The sequence below is a fragment of the Blennius ocellaris genome (assembly GCF_963422515.1).
Source record: "Blennius ocellaris genome assembly, chromosome: 20".
NCBI classification, from domain to species: Eukaryota; Metazoa; Chordata; class Actinopteri; order Blenniiformes; family Blenniidae; genus Blennius; species Blennius ocellaris.
The window spans coordinates 14236888-14255500 of record NC_137669.1 but is presented as its reverse complement, the minus strand read 5'-3'; the positions used below and the strand labels follow the sequence as shown (position 1 = coordinate 14255500).

The 18613-nt window shown below is 45.5% G+C and overlaps 1 protein-coding gene across 1 annotated transcript in view; it reads right to left on the bottom strand.

Annotated features, from left to right (window-relative positions):
• The window catches only part of clasp2 (cytoplasmic linker associated protein 2), a 48737-nt gene that overhangs the window by 23035 nt on the left and 7089 nt on the right, over positions 1-18613 (bottom strand). Inside the window, exons 3-8 of the mRNA XM_080515937.1 lie at positions 17630-17733; positions 16853-16944; positions 15719-15794; positions 14353-14450; positions 10694-10764; positions 2085-2222 (exon numbers count right to left, since the gene is read on the bottom strand). Of these exons, the coding sequence (XP_080372063.1) occupies positions 2085-2222; positions 10694-10764; positions 14353-14450; positions 15719-15794; positions 16853-16944; positions 17630-17733 (579 nt within the window). The remainder of the gene's footprint in view (positions 1-2084; positions 2223-10693; positions 10765-14352; positions 14451-15718; positions 15795-16852; positions 16945-17629; positions 17734-18613) is intronic.

The following is an 18613-nucleotide window of genomic DNA, read 5'->3' as shown; positions in this document are numbered from 1 at the left end:
CAAAATGAAAGGGCAGTTTTAAAAACGTCAATGTTCTAGTGGACGGCCACAAGCAACCGCAATCTATAAGCACCTGACTACGGATTGATGAGTGGCTGCAGCCTGTCAATGCTACACTCGTGCACATGAAACGGAAACAATCATCAACTCGAAGGGTGAGACACAAGGGGGCAATTTCAAAACACAAGAAATGTCGATATTCTGAAATTCTCCGAATGGAAATCCTTTTTACATCACTCAAAGCGGTTAATGTGGCTGCTGGGCGGAAGGGCTGAAGATTCATTTTCTGACTGGTTTTGTGATTTTGACTGAACTGAAATACACACATAAAGACATGGATACGCAGAGAAGTGAGCACCAGGAGCAGACTGTGCTTCTAATGGACTTCCTGGCAGTAATGGGCAACTCTCCAGGGGCTGGATGCTCTGTAGACCACACCTCCATACAACTCCTTACAGGGGTGAGCGCACAGTATTGAGAAGGATCAAGCAAACAACAACAAGAAAAAAAAAAGAAAAAAAAAAGAGTCAAGCAAGTCAGCAAGCTGACAAGAGACTTGAGGATAAGAACATTAAAACAGCTAAATGAGGGAGCTGGTGGATATTCACAGGAGAAATAGGAAGCTGGTCTGCAGCAATAAAACATGGAGGATGAGGATGAGGATGAGGAAGAGGAGGAGGAGGAGGAGGAGGAGGAAGAGGAGGAAGAGGAGGAGGAGGAAAACAGGGTCTAAATATGGAGCGATGCAGTAGAAATGTATCCCTTTCGCCATTATTCCCTGAGGTTGGTGTCCAGATCAGCACGACAAAGACGCAACGTGTCAAAACTGTCCAGGGCGCCGATGTCCTAACATCGACACGAGCCCGCTGGCTGGACGCAGGCACGATTCCCTGAGCAAGGGGGAGACCTCGGCAATGAGTGCAACCTAACTGCACCCCCATCACCATTTTCGATTATCTTTATTGCTGGTTCAGTGGATTGATGCAGGCTGCCCGACTGACATTTAGGTACTTCAGTAACTAGATGAGAGGCATTATGATAAGACGACGAGGGAGAATGAGGAAAACCGACCCGCACGTCAGCCTCTGAGAGAAATTCCACTTCAATGTCTCGTGGCAAACCGAGGTATCAAGTCATCTGAGTAAAGCTTTACGGGTGTGACGGAGTGTGTGGGCGTGCCGCCATCTAAATGCAAATGCAGACAATAAAGCCCGCCACAAAAACAGCTTTCAGATAACGTGGAAAAAAAAAGAGAGAGAGCGACAACTATGTAAAGAAAACATGAAAACCAAAATACTAAATAAACACAGCTCATCCCGCATCAGCTGCTCTGTTAGCATGCTGCTAAAGCTACAGCAGGAACAGAGATGTAAGCGAGCACTTTAAATGACAAGTCATCCACATCAGACTGAAGTTAATTACCCAAAAGAGCCGTGGTTCCATGTCTGAATAATACCCAGCATGCCCTTGCTGTGGCTTCACACCAGCCACTCTCTAATCAATAGGAATGTAATGACCTAAGTGACAAGACATCACGGTTTTGTGTTGCCGACCAACGCAGTGAAGCATGAGGCCTGAGTGCTTATTTGTAAAACAAACACAGAACTGTGTGTGAAACCCTGACGGGTCGGCATGATGGGGCAAATCCACTGCATGGTCGTGTCTTTCACCGAGAGGAAGATGAGGCAGATACAAGAGGAGAGAGTGGAGAGGTAAAATGATAGAAGAATGTAGAGTAGACTCAGTTTTGTACGTGTAATTATTTCCCCCTTTCAAAACCACGATGGAACAATGCACGTAAAATATGCTACTTTCGTTGTTTATTCATTCAGACCAAATTGAAAAACCAAAATAAGCATAATTTCACGTATAGATCACAATAAAAACATGACTTGTAAAATATATGTGGCTTGAATTGGAAAGTATTTCCCTGAACTGTAAAGACACTCAGAATTGTTTATCTTCCACGAGCTTAGTTTAAAAAAAATTGAACTATATAAACCTGGAATTCCGCAGAAATGTGTATTTGGATGCGACACGCGAGCAAAATGCACGCGTGTTCATTTTAAATCCGAGCTGCATACCGAGCTTGCCTCCGGTGGCGCTGGGCCTGCGCGCAGCAGAAGAGTCCGCAGGCTTCTTGGGAACTTTGGGAACCTTGAAGGCGGCCTGGGACGACGAGCGGCTGCCGTCCACGCTGTCATCGTCCTCAAAACTGCGATCTGCGGGAAGCCAGCAGAGAGAAAACCGTGAACACCAACGAACATTGAAGACGGACCACAACAAAAAGAAAACCCTCAAAAAGATTTGCACTGCTCTTTTAACGTTAACCGTCGCATCTTTTGGAAAACAACCGCACTTCAGAGAAGAAGGCAAAGGAGTGTTGTAGTCTGCAAGATGAGCCAAGGCAGGAATCAATACTAATTACACACCCTTCAAGGGAAAGGGAGGTAAAAGCGCAAACCTACACACGTAAAGGATTACTTTCAAATGCCCTAAAAAAAACACACAGCTCAACAAGACGTCTAACCTGAGGCTGGACGTCTCCAGAGACTGACCGCCAGCAGAACGCTCGCAATGAAACTTCACACACAAATGCAACAATAGTGAAACAATTGGAATGTGTATCTGCCTGCAACACACTTGTGATGGATGATATGTGAGAATGGAGACCCACACACACACACATATACAGACTCTTGCACAAGTCGATTGTGGAAATCAAGCAGTTGGCATAGGAATGCATTTGCGCACCGGTCGCTCCGACGACCAGCCGTGAGGAAATGCGACAAAGCCACCACCCTACACCTCGACTCCGACGTCAAACTCGCCTACCTGCAATCGGACCCGGCGTGCAAAATCAATGACATGCATGTTGTTGTGTACACATGAGCTTCTCTAATGGCACCGGGGTGGCCCGTCACTCCCCCGTGGACAGGTCAAGCGGACACTTGAAGGCGTCAACGTCGCCCGTCGTGACATGACATTTACAACAAAAAAAAACCCACACACAAGACACAGCAACACGCCCAGGTCCGTCCCGCACTCACAGTCACAGATCCGCTCGCAGATAAGCCGCCTCATGCTTGCGGGAGGGCGTGGTACTGGAGGAGGGCCCCCCCCTCCCTCCCTCCCCTCTTCTCCGAGATGCACCCCGAAGACAGTACCTCACACACGCCTCATTGTGTGGCCCGGGCGGCGCTCACGCACGCACCTCACACCGCTGTCCGAATAGCCCTCCACCCATACCAGTGCCGGCATTTTCTTGCACTCCTCTCTATCGTCTATCCCTCCCTCTATTCCTCCTTCTCTCGGCAGCCTCGCGGCCAATCAGACGGGAGGTGACATCATGGTGTTGCAGCCAGTGCGGGGGCAGGGCTATGGATGTGTGTGCGTGATGGGAGAGGAAAGGGAGACACACACACACACAGGCAGGCAGGCGGGCAGACACCCCAGGAATATAAACAGCACCCCCCCCCCCCGTATCCCTACCAGACCAGCTTACCTAAACCCATTCGCCATGACAACTCAGACCCCGGCCCCCTCACGCTCAAGCACCGGCTTCAACAAGCCCTCCACATTTCACCTGTGGGGCCAAAATACATCTGTGTACTCGGCCTCGCCGCAAAAACAAAGGAACAAAGGATAATGAAGCGATGATCAGAGGTGTGGGGGAGGGTTTTGGGTGATTAGGAGGGTAAGGGGTAGGGGGGGGGTAAACCACACCCCACCATCTGAGGCCTTGACCCTCCTATTCTGCCACACACAGTGGAGGCAGTGGGTGTGGACAGCGGCATGATTGAAGCCGTTTGAAGTTGATGCACGATATAATTTCGCTCCACAGAAGCAGTAAATTGTCAGCGAGTGCAGGTGCATACAAATAAGAACTCACCCCTTGGTGGGTTTCACAAGTCGAAGCTTTATTCAGATTGTCTGTCGGGGGGGGGGGGGGAGCCCCTGAGATACGGTCGGCTGGGGCCACGAAGCCGTCGCGAGATTGGTGTCGTGTTTGTATAAAGTCACTGTACAAACAACCAGCCTCTGAAAAGACGGACTTTTATGTGATGTTGGTTTGTCAAACTTTTTTATGTTTCGTTGTGTGTAACATACGTGCGTGCCGACTGATTATTGTAGCGAATAAAAGATGCAAATAGACTGAAAGGAAGTGATTCACAAAACTGTGAAAAAAAAGTTCAAGCTAACACTTTGGACAGATTTGATCTTTTTTCAGTATATATTACCCCCTCCTCTGAGCCCACCACTTAACTGAGTCAGCATTAATTAAAAATACTATATAACCCACAGGGTTTTTTAACCCCCCCGCCAACACAAATGCAAACATCCATAAATTTCATTGATAAATGCTGTGTAATCTTTATTTTAGACACCCATGCTTAACTTCAGAGTGCCTACATTTATTTAAATATGATACTATTTTAATCATTTAATTTGGAGAATAAAGAAGCATCATGCTGCAAATTTCAGATCTATACAATCTCATTGCCATTATCTAACAAGGTCTTATGCAAAAAAAAAAAAGCAGCGAAGTTTACAGATTAATGTGATTAGAAGGACAATGGACTGAGAACTGAATGAGTTCACACCATCACATACTGGTTTTGGTGAATGTAATTGCTTTGGGACCAAATCTGTTGGCTCCATTAGCAACACTCAGTCAGGCATCAAGGGTTTTAGCATTGATTAGCATTGCTGTTCGCGCGATTCGCATCTCTTGCTTCTGTCTAGTCAGACCTCAAGGGAGTAAATGTCTCTGGGTGAAGGGCAGAGCACAGATAACATGGAGGGAGGGGGGGGGAGATAGAGAGAGAGATGAAAAGGAAGACTGCCAGAGCGAATCCTTGTGGAGAACTGGTTGCACACATCCTGTTACTATAGCAACCTGTGCAGACCAGCTTCTCTACTGAAGAGCGGCGACAGCGATGTTGTTCAGTGGGATCAACAGCTGGATTGACAGTTTATCATCGTTACCTCATGTAAAGTTCATTCGATCAGGACCGACGTGAAGATAAGCCGACAGTTTAGGCGCAATAAATCACCGTGGCGACAACCACACCGCCCAAAATACGACCACACCAGACGAGACCAGCGAGAGATATCAGCGCCACCAAGTACCAGGCAGCGTTACCATGGAAACTCCAGGCCGAGATTCCTTATTTCTCGATTTCGCAGGTTTTGGCACAAGAGAGAAGAGCAGACGAACGGTCAAATTAAAACGTGATATGCGATAGTTGAATCCTCATTAGGTCAAGACGAATCGGCGCACTTCTACTCAAGCAGGGACCGAAACAGCAGTTCAAACACTCATACTTGTGTATGAGAAGCCCTACTCAAACATACCCGAGCAGCCTGTGTAGAAATGGGAATATTTCTCTGTAATTTCTTTGACAAAATCAACAATTACAATAATAAAACATTTCATTCCAATTAAACTGCTACTGTTAAAAAAAAAAACAACGAAAAACTCAGTTTCAACCACATGGTGGCAGCACCGATTCTCCACTGACCAAACATTTGTTCTCCAGCTCTCAGAAAACCCTGAAAACACAAGAGCTGCCCTGCTGGTTTTCTAATCAGAACGAGTTCCAGAGTGTAATTTATCTAGCAGAGAAATAGCACAACATGTTTCACGCTGAATTACCTCCCCAGTTTTAACCGTTTCGATCAAACGCCGCCTCGGGTTTTCTATGCAGAGTGAGGTGTTGAGAGAGTACGGGGTTGTACGGTGAGCACCGCAAAAGTTGAGATAAAGAAACTATGTGGCGCTCAGACGGAGGAGGACTACGGGTGGAAAGAAGAACGCGAGCGGCGGTGCACAGACCCAAACTGCTCCATCTTCCAAAATAAACTGGTGACAGCAGAACACGAGCAAATCATGCACAAGTCATCTTTTTCCGACTCAGATTGAAAAGCTTATAAAGCAAACAAATTAAACAGATTTTCTGAACCAGGGAAGGAGCGAAATGACTTCTTACTATAGTTATTTTAAAAAAAACAAAAAAAACAAGATGTTTCAATGAGTGACAAAAGACCAAGAAGAAAACGAGCCAGACACACATTCAGGGTTGAGGCCTGAATTTTCTGACAGGAGAGACGACTGCTCCATTTCCTGCACAGCTCTGGGAAAATGATCTCATTAAACCAAGACAGACACACACACAAACACACACACACACAGGTATAATTTGAGTCCCAATTCCAAGTCGCAGAAAGGGATAAGCCATAATATTCAGAGGGAAGCTTTGCTATGGTAACGAGGATAGCCTGGAAACAAGGTCATGCTTCCCTTTGCACTGCTTTCCCGATGCACTGAAGCAGAATGAGCCTGTCTGCAAGACTGGGTGAATGTGTGTGTGTGTGTGTGTGTGTGTGTCCTGTCAACACTGAGGTACTGTGCAAGCAATGGAAGCTGCTGCCGACGGTCGGTGAGCAAGGCACCAAGGATCCCTGCGCTCTCATGGTATGTGTGTGGTTTTGTTGTCTTCATACAAGCACATCTTCAGGCCGGGATAAACAACATTAAAGCGTAAATTCATCGCGGTGCCAGCGGCACAGACGCGCTTGACTTTCTCACGTACAAAACGCAGAGAACACGCTAAATTTGTCTCTACGCACAATAAACAGGAGTTATAAGAAGGAGCTCCGCCGGCGTCACTGGTCATTTATTATGACTTTAACAGGAGCTGGGAAAAAAAAGTTTCATATTATTATTACAATTTGAGCTAATTTTTTCCCCCCTTTAATAATAACCAAAAAAAAAAAACCCCAGTCAATTCAAGAGCAAAACACAGTTAAACCATAATTTGTTGTGTTGCAGTTCTCGAAGCCAAGTCAACATTTGTTCTTTCAGATTGATGGACCCGTTTTCTGACCTCTGAATTGCCAAAAACACCACAGGTGAAGAAGGCCACTATGGTTTATGGATCAACATCACAAAAAACTATAGAGCAGCTTTGCACGACTTCTCACTTTTTGACACCAAGACTGTGTATCTTGATCTGATCTTCTCTGTGTTCGGGGATTTCCGGGATTTTTCCCGAGCCCACCGACAAGGTTACAATGGAGAATAATAACAATCTATCCTAAAATAAACCTCTGATTTGTGGCATGAGCCAAACCGTTTTAGTGCAACTATTCAGATATGATTATTAGATATTATTTTGGCCTCCCACCCTGAACACACACCCACATGGAAGCGCTCAGCGCTGTGTTGGCTTGGCTGGTAAAGGCCGGAGTGAAAAAGAGAAGAAGCTATTTTAAAAGGGAAAAAAAAAAGTACTCTTGTTTATCAGACTGGTTCGAATGAAGGAATCTGATCGTTTAAAAAAAAACACCCAAAAAAAACAGAGTGAAGTTTTATTAAATGTTTACTTTGAGCTCCTTGTTGGCTTGTGTGCACAACCGCACCACGTGACCGTGCACAAAGATCCCTCGCACACCGAAGATAAGAGAATGACTACATTTGTGTTTATACGTTATGTTTTTATTTCAGTGGAGCGAAATACTTGGTCATGGAGACATTTCAGGACACCCCAGTCCGTTCACACACACACACACACACACACACACACACACACACACACACACACACACACACACACACACACACACACACACACACACACACACACACACACACACACACACACACACACACACACACACACACACACACACACACACACACACACACACACACACACACACACACACACACGCAGGCAGATACAGCGTCCGCCTGAGCCAAAGCAGTCGGGGTGAAAGTGCTTGAAGTTTAAGCTGATTTCAATCTAAAACCATATGCTGGGGCTTTTGTCTGAGTGCCAGCATCCATAGCCAGACGAGATTAAACACACACATCTAGACACACAAACCAACGCCGCCGTCCTCAACTGCCATCGTGAGAGCAGTGGGTAAAAGTCCCGGTTGTCTTTGTATCTCTGCCTCCATCCCTCTGTTCTCCAGTGCACGCCTTTGTTTTGCCCCTCCATTGCTGCTGCCCCCCCTCCCTTCATTTGTTCAATCTCTCTCTGTCTGTGTCGGGATGAATCAGGGAGAGGCAGTGATAGGTACAGCGCTCTGACTCGGCTACTGCCAGAGATCTCTGTCAGCTTCCTCCCTTGATCCGCTGCCCTCCCTCCCTCCCTCCCTCCCTCCTCCTGCGATTCTCCTCTCGCAGCAACAGCTGCCTCAAACACTTTAAAGTAAACGCCAAGAGCGCCCTGAAAGCGACGTGGTGTGGGAGCGACTGGGAACTCCTGTGTGTTTTTAGTTGACAGAAAACGAACCAGACGATCATTAAATTTAATTGTGGCCATAAATGACATTTTCTTGTAAAATTTGACTTGAACACTTTTACATTCGTTAGATAAATGATCTGTATAAATCCTTTGGTGTTCACCATGCTGATTTCTGCAGAAGTCGGTCGAATCTCCCGCGACCTTACGCTTCACAATCAGTGCAGAAGATGACTGGATGGACGAAAGCAGCATAATAATTTGAGAATTTTAGTAACGTTATAGTAAACGCGCCCACATTTGACGGGAGTCAAACGGCAGGATCTGAATGACCCACTGTGGTTTGCTACGTCGTCGGTGCCAGTGCACAAGCTTACACTGGAATTTGCGCCAAAGCCAAACGGCAGAGCGTTGCAGCCAGGGTTCACGATGGTGAGCATCTGCAGTCACTTCCTCTCCGTGTTTACTCGGGTGATTGGTACCTGCGCTCTTCCAGCTCGTCGAAAAATATCCCTAAAAGTCACACAAATTGTTCCGTTGTTTATGTCGACGATGACGCTGAAGAAGAGACGCCAACATCGCGAGTTGCGGCAGGTTTACTGGAACCAGACGAGCTAAAATAAAATCAGTTGTTGTGGAGAACAGGTGTCGCCAATGATGGTGGCGTGCCTCATTAGGAGCGGCGTAACGGATTGCAGACAATCTGTACGGATCAACCCCCGTGGTTCAGCACGCATACCAACAGAGGATTAATTGCAAAGTCGAACCTTATTCCTCCACAATCATGCTGCCTTTTTCTTTTGGAGATCATTACACAAAGACGTTGAATTTGTTGGTCAATTTTGACAGTGCGTGGGTTTTCTCTGGGTCCTCAAACCTAAAGTTTGAGGTTAACAGTGACTCGGATGTTATCTACAGGTATGACTGCGTGTGGTTGTCTGTATTTGTCCTGTGGTGAACTGGTGACCTGTCCATGGCATAGTCTGTCTTTGCCTCGCTGTCCTATATTGGATAAAGCAGCACAGAAGATGGATGTATGGACGGACAAATGAATGAACTTGCAGTCGTCGTCTAAAGGGCACGAGTGGTATCAGAATTCAGCCCGTCGCCTTTCCTAAGTCCCGGCGATGCGGTGACAGGAAACAAAACAGAGCTGGCTGTGTTCGACGGGGATGTTTAAAAGCAGCTGACGACGACAGTCACGGCTGCTGAGGTGGGACTGGAAACCATGACGCAGTCGCTTTTGTGTCCCATTTCACCTCTGCTATTAAACAACAGCCATGTTTTATTTAGCGTCACTGGGATTTTTTTGTTCCTACGCGTGTTTTTTCTCCCAGCTTTTGTAAACAAAACGTTTCAAACAAGTGAGCCAGAAGGAGGGAGAGGGTCTGAGTATAACACTTCCTTCCTTCGCAGCCATCAAGACTATACGTACTGTACGCCATGAGCGCCTTCTCATGACGAGTGAACATGGTGCAGCAGCCTATCAAGTACCAAACACTGCAGCTGCTATTGGAACAACAGAGACAGTGACAGGACTGCCTCAAGGTACAATCATCCAATGGCAAACCTCAGCAAGACACCAAGAGAGAGAGAGACCCAACTGACCGCAATCCAACTGAATTGATTTGATTGCTTCATGATTGAGGCTATGAATTAGATGGAAATTAAGGATAGTGTGCAGGTCTGGCATAAAATAAGATGGGATCCACCATCAAAGGCCTATTTTCTCAAAACATATAGTTATACTTTACTGTAATTGTTTTTAAATTTAAAGTCACCAAAGTGACCGATGACTCAGTTTGTCACTGATTTCCTGTCAACAGGCGAAGGAGATTCCTTTGTACTCATTATGAATGAATATTGAATAAATGTTACTCGGACCGAAGCTTTCAATGCATTAACCCCTTTAAAAAAAAAGAAGCTTTTCCTTCCTCTAAGATTTGACGTTCTAATTGTGGTTCTCCACAGTCTGAGGCAGTCAAGAGATCTATAGCCCATGTGCCTATGTCGTAGTAGTAGCAGCCTTTACCTCAGCTCTGACTGTCAGAAACCCACACACACACACACACACACACACACACACACACACACACACACACACACACACACACACACACACACACACACACACACACACACACACACACACACACACACACACACACACACACACACACACACACACACACACACACACACACACACACACACACACACACACACACACTAAACCATTAATCCTGTTAGGTGCTCTTACATGAGCTCATGGCAACAAACTAAAACAACCAAAAGAGCAGATGCAGATTTAAATACGCACGCACGTGCACATAAAACAGTTGGCGTGCTGTAAACCGCGCCAGCAAGCCATCGAGACTCAACTTGGGAGTCGAATAGAAATGCAGATGAAGGGGAAATGAATGAGAAACAGCACTGACCGTGACCCGGACTGAGAGCCATGTTGCCTGAATTCAAAGCTTCATCAAAACGGGAGAACAGGGTCTGTAACCTAGGGGGAAAGAGAAAAGCAAGGTTTAGGGCAAAACGGACAACAATGTCAATTCAAGAATTGCGACTGCGGTGCTGAATGAAACCAAATTACTGGTCCAGTCGATCTATGCATTCACAGATGGACACACGCCCCAAAATATCCTGCAGCTTTGACCCGGAGAGAGAGAAAAAAAAATAATAATAAAGGTGTCGTTAATGTTGATTCCTAAGAGGCAACATGTGGACAGCCTGCCTGCCCACCCGTCTGTCTGTCTGTCGATGTGTGGGTGTGTCTATTAGAGCGCTGAAGCTGCAGTAGCAACACGGCAACATGCTGCTCGGCATTGTATACACAAACACACAAGCCGAATCTGCACTGTCATGTGACTCCATGTGGCTGCTGGCCGACAACGCGAAGACTGAACGCAATACACCGACAGAGCATAGCGAGGTAAAAGTGTTACACGGATACTACTCACTGAGCAGTGTGGCATAAATCTGATCTTGTGTGGTAAAAAAAACAAAAAAACACAACAATGGGACAATGTGACAGGTTCAATAACATGCCTGCATCATATGTCTCCTTGTAAAAAATGTTTTTAAATAAAAATAAAAATAAAAGATTATCTATGAATATCGGCACGCAAGAAGCACAAACATACACACCGACCTCCGTGTGTCAGACGGTGTCTTGTGGTGTCTGGTTGCTGGTCCACAACCAGCAGACGGCTTAGCAGATCTTGATAAGTGACGATTAGCGTGGCAACTGGCTCCTGAGCCGTGCCGCTTTTTCACTTGGTTCCCTCGCTTTCATGAGCATTTTGCTTCCCGAGATGGTTTTAAAAAAAAGAAAAGAAAAAAGAAGAAGAAGAAAAAAAAAGAGAGATCTAGCAGTTTGTCTTCAATGCTTATTCTCCTCAGTACTTCCCAGCGGACTGATTAATGGGCTGCTGTGTTGCTGCGCAACCTTTTTGCATTAGCTCCCATGCTAGTGACACACACTGGTCCTCAGCTCCCCTCAGCTCTTTGTATCCAACATGGTGCAATGGCTCTGAGAGGAGGGGAGGAAGAGAGGGAAGAAGAAGGGAAGAGAGGGAGGGTGTGCAAGAGAGAGAGAGAGAGAGAGAGGGCGAGCGAGCGAGAGCCAAACAGCGAGAGACCAAAGCCTGCTACGGGCGAGCAACGAAGCACCACCTATTGTCGTGTGTATGTACTGTATGCCGAGCACACACACACACACACACACACTGAGAAATCTCCACAGAAATACACAGCGTTACACCTCAGCATATCAGTGTGTTTGTATGAAAAAAGGAGCGGGTGAAGTGGGCCAGTATGTGTGACAAGCAGCGAAGAGATTCAGTTACCCTTTACATAACCTCCCTCCCATATTCAGACACACACACACACACACACTCATCAGAGGGGGAGGGGCCGTGAGGCTCACAGCAGACAGAGAGCGAGGCTCCTCTACCCCCTCCACGTCTCTGCTTCTCACCCCCATCGCCTCAAATTCATATTCTTGAGATCGACATTTTCCATTTTCATGCTGTGGCACCTTTGGCTGTCGTCGAAAAAAAAAAAAAAAACAGCCACCCAGCGATCGGCACCACCGCACGGATTTAATTCTCATGCAAACCAGAAATATGCCACGTGAAAGTGTACCACTGGATGCTAATTCAACCCGCGTTTGACCTACTTACGGGAGACTGTTGTCAAAACGGTAATTCTCTGTTGACATGTCTGACGAGACTCGCGAGCCAACTGTACTCTGCTTTGTTACTGTTAAAAATGTACAAACACAAATGCGTCTCTGTGGACATGAAGGAATGGATTGTATTATTAGTTCTGTCCATAAACGTCCTGCTTTGAATAACAACACTTGGATACAAGTGTTGGACGTTACAATCATTTTTGAACTGCGCTGTGAAGAAGACACATGAACCCATTTGATGGACGGTGATAGAGGGCATCAGGTTCAGTTGCATAATTATTCTTACTGGAATAAACGATGTATGTATAAGTACGTTTTGAGCAGGATAACCAGAGACGGGTCCTGTTTTTAAATGATCTCAATTATTTGGTAATAAAAATTCATTAGCACTAAAACTAATGACACATCTGGGTACATTTGCTGTGAATATCTTAAACGCCTCCACATTTGAGTCACTGTATTCACAGCATTTTTTTTTAAATATATTTTGAACAGATTATTTTGTCCATTGGTTGTATTGTTATGTGAAACATAACACATTAAAGGAAAATGTGTGACTTTTGTCTTGACCTGCTGTAAAGTATTATTACCTACGAATACCAGAAGGAACAATAACCATGTTTTCATTGAAAGCACAAACAATATACGGCCTGTGGTTCATGAAATGAAGTAGAAAGCTCTTTACATGTACGTCATTTGTAAATATAATAGCACTGGTGTCATGCAAATCAAGACCTCTTGTCGGTGTTTATGTGTTGAAATGGTAGTTCTGTCTCTCTGGTTAACATCTGGATTTTAATGTTCTTACCATCTTTCACGCTTTTCTATTTCTGTGTTTCTGTCTTTCTTTTCACGCTTTCATTTCTTGGTTCTCTACTTTTCTTATTACCGGGTATAAGACTATCTTTCTATCCCGTCAAAGCTGCTCTACAGAGTTGATATATGATCCAGTTAGCGCGGCCTGGCCGTGGCGGTGCATTCCAAGCTGCAACCATATACTAACACAAACATACTCAGACACTCACACAACCTAGCAAAAATGTTCCCAGTGATGATTTTATCCTCTTTTTGAGGCTTAGTAGTTCTGATTCCAGTTTGGAGCTATCCAACTCTTGGAACTGCAGATGTATAGAATTGATCATTTTTTTTTCACCGAGGCTGCAGGCTACTGGAACTCCTCTGTAGCAAACTGTATGAAATATGGGCACAGGTTAAAGGCGTTGGACGCCGACATAAAATGTTAAGACGCACCGGGCGGGATAAATCCCACGTCTTCAGACGGCGTGTTTACACTGGAGACAGATCGGCTTAATATGCGCAACACATGACACATGGCTGCAGCCGGCATTCACAGACGTAAGACTCATGCTGAGCAGCCAGCACACAAAGATCTGCTGGACTTGAGAAGAAAAAAAAAAGCAAACGAGAGTTGGGTTTTTTTTTACTGTGTGCTTAGAATAACCCTCAACCCCGAAAATGCAACCACGACGACCAAAGAAGGATGAAACCCCTCCATGGACTTCTTCACTTGGCTCGAACGCGCACACACTCTCAAGTTTTCTTTCAATTCTGTTACTCCCCCACCCTCCACCCCGCTTTTGTACCCCGATCACACCCCCCTCCTCCCCGACCTCCTCCCAGTCAGTCAGCATTGTGCTCTGGATGAAAGTGCCTCTGTGTGTGTGAAGGGCAGAGCGGTGCATGGTGTGGCCTGGAACAGAGCGAGTGCCAAGGCCATGAGACCCACAGACCCTCCACACAAATGCACGCACACACACACACACACACACACACACACACACACACACACACATATACATATAAAATTACTACCAGCTATAAAAAATAAAAGCGAGAGCTCCTCAATAACAAACAAAAGGCACACAAACTCACCGTGCAGCAGGAAGTCCTCTTTTTCCCAGGTCTGCTCTGACCCGCTCTCCAACGTGGCGATAAACATCTACGAGTGTTGTTATGGAGGCTTCACGTACCTACACACACAGAGAGAACACAGCAATGAACTGCCAGGCCACCGAAACACACAAGACACGCTCCTACACTCCTGGCCCTGTGACTCACCAGGTATACAAATAAAATACTTTGTGCATTTTTAATAATCATTTCAAGAAGATTACGTTTATTTACACAGTCAATTGTTATAAACATAAAGGGAAGTGTAAAACTTTCAAGACCCACATTGTCCCCCCCCTTCCCATGAGAGATATCTGATTTGCTACCTATGTTGTGAACACTACTGGGATGTGAATAAAGTGAATCTCGGCATCGGAGGGTGGGCGGGTGCGTTGAGACCGTTTGATTGGTCAGGACAGCATGTGGGTAGATAATCATTGGGTAGAACACAGAAGCAGATTTCAGCTTTGGGGTGCAACTCGGCGAGAGGTTAAAGCAGCCCCCCCTCCGTCTTTCTCACTACACACATAATGACATGCGCACATTTTGAGCTGCGCGCTGCCATGTGGGTTAACAGCTGGGTGTTGGTGGCCATGATTCAGCGGTAAAGCTCGGGAGGAGGCTGGGGGGGGGGGGCTACCGACCATCTTCTCACTAATAACAGTAATAACGTAAAAGTGGCCTGCCAGCGTACTGCGGATGCTGGGAGATTAAACCACACATGAAGCTTCAGGGAAATGGGGGGGGGGGGACTATGCCCAGTCAGAGGCTGCATTTCATGAATATAGCAAAGAAAACATGGATCGGTATCTACTGTTATGACTTAATATATGATTTCAAATAAAAAAAAAAAAAAAAAAAAGCAGGCTGACTGGACTGCAAAGCCTCGACTGAAGAGGCTGTGGTGATTCTTCCGACACCAACAAGCAATCAAATAACATCCCAGTGAACCATTTTCCCCCCCAGGTTTGTGTGGCCGTTCTATTGGCAGTCTGGATTCCTCCCATTAAAAAGTAGGTGTGCATTGGTGTTGCACACAATGTGAATCATTACACTATGCTATAGCACAAACCCAGCGCAGGTGATCTACTGCAGGATCAAGTAAGTCCAGAAGATGCTTCTTTTGAGGACATAACTGCACATCTTGTGGCTCTGCTAAGTCTCATTATCCATTATAGAAGTATGCATGTCCTCCATGTTCATTTGGAAAATCATAATAGCAAAGTTTGAAAATTTAATTTGCACAATAATTTCTGGACTGGATACAAGAGGACATTTCTGTCAAAAACTAAAAAAATACAGTCATGTTGATTTTGTATTAAAACTGCTGAAGAACTCTATCCTTTACCTGTGGGTTTTGGTCTCCAGTCAAAGAGCAAAGGTGAGGAACTATTTTACTGAGGCTCAGTGGATGAGCGCCAAACCTGAAAGAGACACAGAAGAAAAGTCAAAGCGGCATTTACTGCGTCATTCTTAACGGCACTGGGCCATGTGGGCTGCAGACAACAGACGCTGTGCAAATATATGAAAACCCAGGAGCAGCTCATCCCCCCCCCCCCCCCCCCCCCCACTCAGTTTACTCTTAATGGTTGACCGAGTTTGTACAGCAGCCATCTTTAGCTTTACTATCAGGTAGCAGCTTAGCATTTACCACAACAGTGTCACTTTCCATTTGCAAAAAGATGCTAAAATTAGCAGTGAGATTCTAACAGAGCAGACCCGAGCCACAGGGCTCTTTACTGCTGTCGAACAAGCCGCAACAAACAAGCATCTGTTTGGTCACATGTGCATCCACACAATGTTTGTTTGACGCCCCCTTGTGAGCTTTGCATCATGCAATTAAAAACTAGGATAGAAGTGTGAGAGCAATCGTATGTCGGAACCTCACAAGAATCTTCTAAATATCTAAAGAAACGTGTGGGGAGTGCCGCTTTCACGTGCACCAACTCGACAGAGTCAGTCAAACCGTTAAAGAGGATTAATCCTGGACACAGGGGGACGTGTGTTCCTTCCACAAACAACCGGGTCATGGGAAAGTGGTGGTCACATTACTGCGTGTGAACTTTCACCAACATGTAGTGAATATGTTTAACAACAGTGTGTGTGTGTGTGTGTGTGTGGGGGGGGTTCCAACACCGTACACTCACGACCCACAACAGTACCAATAGCAGGTTGGACGCACATGATCTGACCTGAGGACGGCTTCCCTTCTCTATTGCTTTTAACCAATATTAAATACCAAATCCCGACTTCTGTGTTTCTATATGATCTAAGCATGCATGTATTTGTTGTAACAAGTGTGTATTTCTGTTATACCGCCTTTCTGTCATCTCCAATCAACGTGAGCCGACTTGTCATTGGAAACTTCAGCGTGAAACGTGAATGAAAAGCAAAAGAAAGGGCCCGTGTGGGATAAACCTTTCATTAACCCTTTGCGTTTCTCTCTGGAAGTGGTGTGAGTTGAGAAGGGGAAGTAACTCACGTGCTGAGCGTGGCACTGAGACAAAGGCAGATCCCTTCTCGACTGCGGAAGTTCTTGTGTTTGAAACCAGGAATCAGCCTTTCCCAGACATACTGGATGAAGGACAGTGAATCACAGGAGAGAGAGACAGAGAGAGAGAGAGAACATCAGTAAGAACAAGCAGATGTCGGCTCTGAATCCAGGCCATTACATGGGTGAGAGAAAGCTACACAGGTGATGACAATGATACGCATGAGGAATGTGTACAAAGAAAACAAAACTGTGGCTTGGCGGCTCCTTTAACACCCAGTAGAGGGAGCCAAAACAAACAATAACATTCACTGTGGAGTCTTCAAATTGCTGTCATCACTCTCAGTTCCTGAACTTGAAACACAATTCTAAAATATTTAAAGGTTAAGCCGAGGGTCAATTTGACACATACATTTCTCAGATTTATACTGAAACTTTCCGTGTTATATCTCGAAAATGGCACCAAAATCTACAATTGCAAATACTTGAGAGAATAGGCTGTGACACACAGTGTTGGGATTCGTTTACCTCTCTGTTATAATGCTGCTGCTTTGTACAGTGTAAACCGTGGCTGGCCAAAAATGATCACTAAATAATCCAGCGATCATGTTTTGCTTTGTGATCTCTCCAAAGCTAATCGGGTAATGTTCAGGCTGCTGGTACTTTTTTAGAGCTCAACATTTTCTCAGGTGGTCCCCAAAATACAGCCGAAGAGCCACGTGAGGAGGAGGATCAGGATCGGGGTCGTGGTGTTTGTGTGGAGCTCACCATGGGCGAGGCCGTCTGCTCCATGCAGCGCAGGATGACGGCTTGGCTGTTCTCCCTGACCTGGTCCTTCCCATCGCCCAGCCTGTCCACCAGAGCCGGCAGCACTACAGTCCGAGAAACGAAGGGAGAGAGAGAGAGAGAAACATGAGAGGTTTGCACGTGTGACTATAGAAAGAGTCTGATTTAAAAAAGGCAAAGATAATCAAGACTGCCCCCATGTGGAGTTCTTTTAAAACACAGCGATAAACTAAAAGGTATGAAGCCAAATTCAGGAGAGGTTGAGATTGTTTGACAGAGAAAGAAACTCAACTGATCGTATAAAAGCTGAGAGAAACAGTCAATACCAGGGCTCTGGCAAAGGGAAATAGAGGACAGGAAATGAGAAATGGACCGTGGCTAAAATAATGTCAAGATCATCAAATGCTCTCGCATCAGCATGGCAGATCAAACGCCGTGACACAGTAAAGAACAAAGAACACGAGCCCAGCATCTCTCTGAAATCAGCAGTGGAGTTAAAAAAGAAAGGAAAAAAAAAGGCCCGCTAATGTTATTTATCATCAGATAAAGTCTCGGGTCAGGAGGTACGGGGCAGCTTTCGATAATAAACCCACCACAGGGGCGAGCAAGTCAATAATCCCGAGGAAAAGCACCATGTATATGAGACCTGAAGTGCAAAACAATTGTACCGAGTGTAATGCAGAATAAATTCCAAGGCATCAATAGCTTTCTGTGTCACAGGTCTCTACAGGGCCATTACACATTTCTTCATTACTCTATTTAATGCTTATATCCCGACAACAACCACAGACAGTTATACTTTAGACCTGCAGCTCAAAACATAAAGTACACATGTTGAATGGATTGACTATTTATGATAGCAATTTAAATTAGTCACTCAGTAGTTAACTGGGATGAAACTACTGTATTTTAATTACACCGTTTAGACTAGATTACATAAGGAAGGCTTTAGGATTTGTTTGGGTT